Source organism: Phacochoerus africanus, chromosome 4 (genome assembly GCF_016906955.1).
Source record: "Phacochoerus africanus isolate WHEZ1 chromosome 4, ROS_Pafr_v1, whole genome shotgun sequence".
NCBI lineage: Eukaryota > Metazoa > Chordata > Mammalia > Artiodactyla > Suidae > Phacochoerus > Phacochoerus africanus.
Genome location: NC_062547.1, coordinates 56,405,882 through 56,414,120, shown reverse-complemented (window position 1 = coordinate 56,414,120; position 8,239 = coordinate 56,405,882). Strand labels below are relative to the sequence as shown.

General features: G+C 34.5%; 1 protein-coding gene across 1 annotated transcript; it reads left to right on the top strand.

Moving 5' to 3' along the window:
- The first annotated feature begins 1,888 nt into the window (after positions 1-1,888).
- On the top strand, positions 1,889-2,822 carry LOC125124192 (olfactory receptor 2L2-like). Its single transcript, XM_047774342.1, has one exon. It carries the CDS (start codon positions 1,889-1,891, stop codon positions 2,756-2,758), a length of 870 nt encoding a protein of 289 aa, XP_047630298.1. The 3' UTR covers positions 2,759-2,822.
- The last annotated feature ends 5,417 nt before the right edge of the window (positions 2,823-8,239 follow it).

The window sequence follows — 8,239 nt, the reverse complement described above, 5'->3', positions numbered from 1 at the left end:
CTGACATCAACCTTACACATGTTTTCTCAGGTCAGTCTCCCATAGCAACAGAAATAATCAAACTGACAAGTTTTGCACAGCAAAGGAAACCTTAAAAAAGATGAAAGACAACTTACAGAGGAGGAGAAAATAGTTTCAAATGATGCAACTGACAAGGGCTTAATCTCTAAAATATACAAACAACTGGTCCAACTCAAAAGCAAAAAAGCCAACAACCCAGTGGAAAACTGGGCCAAAGACCTGAATAGACATTACTACAAAGAAGATATAAGATGGCCAAGAAGTACATGAAAAAATGCTCAACATCACTGATTATTAGAGAAATGCAAATCAAAACTACCATGAGTTACCATCTCACACCTGTCAAAATGGCCATCATTAATAAGTCCACAAAGAACAAATGCTGGAGGGGGTGTGGAGAAAAGGGAACCCTCCTGTACTGTTGGCGGGAATGTAAGCTGGTGCAACCAGTATGGAGAACAGTATGGAGGTACCTTAGAAATCTAGACTTAGAACTACCATATGACAAAGCAATCCAATTCTTGGGCATATATCTGGACAAAACTCTCCCTAAAAAAAGACACATGCAACTGCATGTTCATTGCAGCACTATTCACAATAGCCAAGACATGGAAAAAACCCAAATGTCCATCTACTGATGATTGGATTAGGATGAAGTTGTATATATACACAATGGAATACTACTCAGCCATGAAAAAGAATGACATAATGCCATTTGCAGCAACATGGATGGAACTAGAAACACTCATAATGAGTGAAATAAGTCATAAAGAGAAAGACAAATACCGTATGATTATCACTTATATATGAAATCTAACATAATGCACAAATGAATCTTTCCACAGAAAAGAAAATCATGGACATGGAGAACAGACTTGTGATTGCAAAGGAGCAGGGGGAGGAGAGAGGGAGTGGCATGGGTTGGGAATTTGGTATTAATAGATGCAAACTCTTGCGTTTGGAATGGATAAGCCATGAGATCATGCTGTATAGCACTGGGAACTATATCTAGTCACATATGATGGAGCATGATAATGTAAGTAAAAAGAATGTATACATGTATGTGTGACTGGGTTAACTTGGTATACAGTAGAAAATTGAAAGAACACTGTGAACCAGTTATAATGGAAAAATAAAAATCATTATAAAATAAAAAAATAATTGGGGTTTACATATAAAACTGTCATTTCCTAAGAGTCATAAACATTTATTCATAATGCAATTCTAAAGTGAATGTATTTACATAACTTTCCTATGAATATATTTTGAATATGATATCTGATACCTATTTTTCTTTTTAAGGTCATGCCTGAAGCATATGGAAGATCCTTGGCTAGGGATCAAATTGGAGCTGCAGCAGCTGCTGGCTTATGTCACAGCTACAGCAATTCTGGATCTGAGCCACATCTGTGTCCTAAGCCACAAGCTTGTAGCAATGCTATATCCTTAACCCACTGAGCAAGGCTGGGCATCAAACCCACCTCCTTGGGGATACTAGCCAATTTCTTAACCCACTGGGCCACAACAGGAACTTCTGATTTCTGATTTCCATGTTACCTGTGTTGTAAGGTACAGTTTAACTACTTATCTTTATGATGTCAATAGTTTTTTTTTGTTTTTTGTTTTTTTGTTTTTTTTTAGTTTGAATATTTAATAGAAAAAAACTCTGGCCCAAAATATTTGCACCTTAGAATATAAAACTCTAGCTCAAAAATAAGGTTTATTTTTTCTAATATAGATAAGTCTAGTTCCGCAAATTTTTGAAGCAATATGATTAAAATAATAATTTTAAAATAGCTTATTTTTTTTTAGCTTATTTACTTACTCTTATGTCTGCCTTTAGGAAAAAAAATTATGTGAATGCCCCATGGAAAATTATAATCAAACATCAACTGATTTCATCTTATTGGGGTTGTTCCCGCCTTCAAGTATTGGCCTTTTTCTTTTTATTCTCATTGTTACAATTTTCCTAGTGGCTCTATTTGGCAACCTCTCCATGATTCTTCTCATCTTTTTGGACAATCATCTCCACACACCAATGTATTTTCTACTCAGTCAGCTCTCCCTCATGGACCTGACCTACATCTCTACCATTGTCCCCAAAATGGCCTACAATTTTCTCTTTGGAGACAAGTCTATATCCCTCCTTGGGTGTGGAGTTCAGAGCTTCTTCTTCTTGACTTTGGCAGGTGCAGAAGGATTGCTCTTGGCCTCTATGGCTTATGATCGTTATGTGGCCATTTGCTTTCCTCTTCACTATTCCATCAGAATCAGCAGGAGAGTGTGTGTATTGATGATAATGGGATCTTGGATAATGGGCTCTATCAACTCCTGTGCCCACACAACATATATTCTCTATATCCCTTACTGTCAATCAAGGGCCATCAATCATTTCTTTTGTGATGTCACAGTCATGTTAACTATGGCCTGCATCAATACCAGGATCTATGAGTACACAGTGTTTGTGAGCACCACCATCTTCCTTTTGCTACCTTTCATTGGTATTGCATTTTCCTATGGTCGTGTTCTCCTTGCTGTCTATCAAATGCACTCAGTGGGTGGGAAGAAGAAGGCCTATTCAACCTGCAGCACCCACCTCACTGTGGTAACTTTGTACTATTCACCCTTTGTTTACACTTATCTACGGCCAAGATTTCTCCATACTCCAATAGAAGACAAGGCTCTGGCTGTCTTATACACTATTCTGACACCAATCAGAATATCCTATTATCTATAGCCTGAGAAACAAGGAGGTGATTGGGGCTCTGAAAAGAGTAATTGAGAGAATCCGTTCTGTGAAAATGTAGACAAAGTTTTTGCATGAGTATCATCAATTGGATGCAAATTCATTCATTAATATACATTCATTAAGATATTATTTATCATTAAAGGAAAGGATTAGAATGAATCTAGAGGAGTAGAAAATCACTTATTTCTCAATTTATGTATGTTTAATTTCAAACCTTATTCTTTTTTCTTCATGGAGTTTCTTTCCCTTCAATTTCAAGTGCATTTTTTTTCATTGATATGTTTTCAGCAATAAAGTTTCTTTGCAATGTAGTAATGAAAACGGAAAATCTAAATAAATATAATTGAGCAGAGCAGTTTTATTATTTTCAATATATTTTCCAATATGTCTGAAACATATTTTTTTCTGAAATGGTAGATCAAGTCAAATGTCAGAAGACTTATTGTTCTTCTCATAGAACTCTAGTTACCAGTAACTTTGGTTTTTTCTTTCAATATAGGGACACGATGTCAGAGGTTTGACTGAGATTTCCTCAGAGATTCTTAAGTCGTTACACCAATTTAAATAGAAACTTACATGTTTACATTAGTTTTGGGGTTGTGCTCTTTGGGAAGTGCTTTGAAATCAGCTCTATCTGAGAAATAACAATAAGGACTCAGAGAAGCCAACAGAAATCAAGGAAATTGTGATACAACAAGTGGCTCAAAGTTTAGTCTCAATCGTCAAAACCAGAAATATCAAGGGCATTCATACAAACACCTCCTACACTCATAATATACTCAGTTTACATGCTAAATTGCCAATACAAATCTTGCATTAGATAATGTCTCTTAGATAACATTTTATTCTTCACTCACTACATCTCATAGTTCTACTGGGATAGTTGACTTTTATAAACCAAATTTATCCACTTAGATTATGACTTAGTCTTTCTGAAGCAGGTCCCACCACAATACCCAACAAAAATACATCATTTCAAGTAGACTTCCTGGATAAATTGCTATCCGTTAATCATCAGTGAAAAAATTCATTTTTCCTCTCAGTGTGGTGGAGAAGGGAAGGTTCATATTGTACAGATATTGCAGGGCACAGTACAAATGAAATCATGAGGCTTCTTGCTCAAAAATCAGAAAAAGGTGCCATTCTTGTTGCTCAAAGATAGTTATTTTTTCAAAATTAATTTATTAGTTGCAAAAAGCAATATATTTTACAAATAGTATTTTATGTCAAAATTTTACATATAGGAATTCCCATCGTGGTGCAGCAGAAATGAATCCGACTAGGAACCATGAGGTTGTGGGTTCAATTCCTGGCCCCTCTCAGCAGGTCAAGGATTCGGGGTTGCCGTGAGCTGTGATGTAGGTCACAGACAGGGCTCGGATCTGGCATTGCTATGGCTGTGGCGTAGGCCAGGAGGTACAGCTTTGATTAGACTCTTATCCTGGGAACCTCCATATGCTGTAGGTTCGGCCCTAAAGAGACAAAAAGTCCAAAAAAAAAAAGTTACCTATAAAAAAGTAATACTTGTAGCTACACTGATTACAGGTTTTTTAAAATGTTTTTAATATGTTTTTAATCAAAATTTATAGTTTTAAAAACTTTATTTTCTATTATGTAATTGAAAGTGTATTCAGCCACTGGTGAAAAATGCTAGGTTGCAATTAATTTTTGATGATTTTTAATTTTTTTTTAGGTTTAAAATAATCTTTCTGCTTATGTTACTGGAGCTATTAAAAGTGTTTATCCTTTGGGAAAACAATTGTTAAGTTTCTGATAAATTATAATAAATATAAATTCTAATACGCACATACTATGATTGTCAAGGAGAACTATTTTCTAAAAATGATTTATCTTATGAATTAGCTGTAATGCATCGATTAATACAAATTCATTTTATGTAAATCTGAATTTAATTTTAAATCTGAATTTAAATTCATTGATATTTTAATGATTCTTTTCTAATTTCTAATAAATAGGGGACTTTGTATAAGAATGATGTTTCAAATAGCTGTTTATTCATTTTATCACGAATTACAAGGAAAAAATGGATAGTTTTGTTCATAATTGTTTTCCGAAACATTACTTGAAAATATAATTCTTTTTGATTATAAATTTTTCAAATTAATTTTGGGTCTTTAAATACTTTAAAAATATTATTTATATTTCTAAGTCTGTGGATATATGCTTTGCAATGATTCAACAGTTTTTAAAATCATATATTTTGTACTCTTTGATGAGTGCTAATAATGACCTCGGATATATTCTATTATGATGAACTTTTGTGCACTCTTCTTGTGTAATAATTTCTGGAAACTCACTGCCTAAGCCTCTTAACATTTCCTGTTCTGAAACTCAGGTGACATTGTTAATAGTTTTGTACATGAGAAAAAGGATGTATTCTGGAAAGAAAAGTTCCCCCATGCATTATTGCTCCTTCTGGACAATGTTCCTTCTTTTTCATAGGCAGTGATACTTCTATCACTGTAGTTGCTATTGTCATCACCACCAGCAATCGGGGTGCAGGTCCCAACCCAGCCACTTCTTTGGGATCTTGTTGTGCCCTAAACAGTAATATGTGCATGCACATGAGAAGGCCAGACAAACTGCTCCATGTTCATGATGCTTGAGCCTACGTGTGCAAGCCCTGCTTCTGGACCAAAACTGAACACTAATTCTGTCACCCAGTATAGATCCTCTGTTCACATAATGTACTCAGTGATAAAATTATTAAGAATTTCAAGGAAGCAACAACAGAGCATTAAACCAAGTAAAGTTACCATCTGAGTGTGAAAATCTATATAATTGTACATGCTAAATGTTTTGAGAGAGGTAGAATGAACAATTACATAGGAAATTGCCTCATAGAAAACCTGGAAAATGATGAGAATGCCTGTTTTTTCTTGGTTGTTATCATTGGAAATAAACTAAGAAGTGTGGAATTGAGCTGGCATGCCCATTTCAGACTCCTTATTCATTTCAAGTTGTAAAAAATAGAGTGAATCAGGAGACATCAATCTGTGATGGCCCTGATAAAAAATGTTTATAATTAAAAAATTATAAGCTTATCAATATGCCATTAAAAAGAAATAGCAAGCAAATTTTAAAATATACTTTAAAATAACTGCTTAGAAAACAAGGATTTAAGGTTATATTGCAGAACAGATGCAGACTCACAGACATTGAAAAACTTATGGTCTCCAGAGGAGACAGTTTGGGGGGTGGGGGGATGTGCTTGGGCTGTGGGATGGAAATCCTGTGAAATCAGATTGTTATGATCATTATACAACTACAGATATGATAAATTCATTTGAGTAATAAAAAAATGAAAAAAAAGGTTATATTAATTTCCTATTGTCTTTTTTTATGAGTGTAAAAAGAAAATTTTGGTAAAAGTTCTGATAACATAGATTTTTTCTTGTATGTTTATTTTTTATATTTCAAGGGTATTCTTTTTTATTATTAAGGTAATATTGATTTACAGTGTTTATTCAAGTTCTGTTGTACAGCAAAGTGACCCAATCAAACACATTTCCCTGTTCTGTGTACAGTAGGGTCCATATGCCCACCCATCCCAAGTATAAGAGTTTGCATCCCCCAAAATACCAAAATGCCACTCCCTCCTTTCCCCCCTGGGAACCACAAGTCTACTCCCCTCGGCCATGGTCAATTTCTTCTTTTTTTTTTATTGTATATAGGATCAGCTCATTCATATTTTAGATTCCACAAATAAGTGATATCATATGATATTGCTCTTTTTCTTTCTGGCTTACTTCACTTAGTATGAGAGTCTCTAGTTCTATCCGTGTTGCTGCAAATGGCATGTTTCTCTCTTCTTATGGCTGAGCAATATTCCACATCTTCTTAATCAATTCATCTGTTGGACATTCAGGTTTTTCCATGTCTTGGCTATTGTGAGTAGTGCTGAAATGAACATAGGGGTGTGGGTATGTTTTCCAACGAAAGTGTTGTCCAGATTTATGCTCAGCAATGGAATCTCTGGATCATATGGTAGTTCTAAATGTAGTTTTCTGAGGTACCACCATACTATTTTACATAGCAGTTGTACCAATTTACACTCCCACCAACAGTGAAGGAGGGTACTTTTTTCTCCACACCCTCTCCAGGATTTGTTATTTGTTGACTTGTTAATTATGGCCATTCTTACTGGTATGAGGAGGGACCTCATTGTAGTTTTGATTTGCATTTCACTCATAATTAGTGATATTGAGCATTATTTATATGACTATAGGCCATCTTTATGTCTTCTTCAGAGAAATGTCTATTTAGGTCTTCTACCCATTTTTCAATTGGGTTTGGTTTTTTTGGCTGCTGAGTTGCATAAGTTTTTTATATATTTTGGAGATTAGGCCCTGGTCTCTTTCATTAGTGGCAAAGATCTCCAATTCTGTGGGTTGCTTCTCTATTCTTTTAGTAGTTCCCTTTGCTATGCAAAATATTTTGAATTTGATTAGGTCCCATTGATTTATGTGTGTATTTATTGTCATTATTTCAGGAGGTGGATCAAACATTTTGCTGTGATTTATGTTGAAGAGAATTCTCCTATGTTTTCCTCTAGGAGTTTTATAGTGTCTGGCCTTATATTTAGGTCTTTGATCCATTTTTTGTTTATTTTCCTGTTTGGTGTTAGATAGTGTTCTACTTTCATTCTTTTACATGTAGCTTTCCAGTTTTCCCAGCACCATTTATTGAAGAGACTTCTTCTTCCACTGTATGTTCTTGCCTCCTTTGTGATATAGTAGTTGACCATAGGTTTGGAGGTTACTTCTGGGCTTTCTATCTTGTTCCATTGATCTTTATTTCAGTTTTTGTGTCAGTACCATATTGTTTTGATAACTATAGTTTTGTAGTGTTGTCTAAGGTCAGGAAACTTTATTCTTTCATTTTCATTTCTTTTTCAATATTGCTTCGGCTATTTGGGGTCTCTTTGGTTTCCATACAAATTTTAAAATATTCATTTCTTTTTCAATATTGCTTCAGCTATTTGGGGTCTCTTTGGTTTCCATACAAATTTTAAAATATTCTGTTCAGGTTTTGCAAAGAATGTCTTTGGTAATTTGATAGGGATCACATTGAACCTATAGATTGCCTTGGGTAGTATAGTCATTTTGACAATACTGATTCTTCAAATCCAAGTGTATGGTATATCTTTCCATCCGTTTGTGTTGTCTTTGATTTCTCTCATCAATGTTTTATAATTTTTGGAGACTAGGTCTTTTGTATAGTTATGTGGGTTTATTCCTAGGTATTTTATTCTTTTTGATACAATTGTAAATGGGATGGATTCTCTGATTGCTTTTTTTGCTCTTTCATTTTTAGTATATAGAAATGCAACTCATGTCTGTGTATTAATTTCATAGCCTGCAACTTTGCCAAATTCATTGATGCATTCTGTTTTCTGGTGCTGGCTTTAGTACTTTCTATAGTATCACATCATTTGCAAACAGTGAT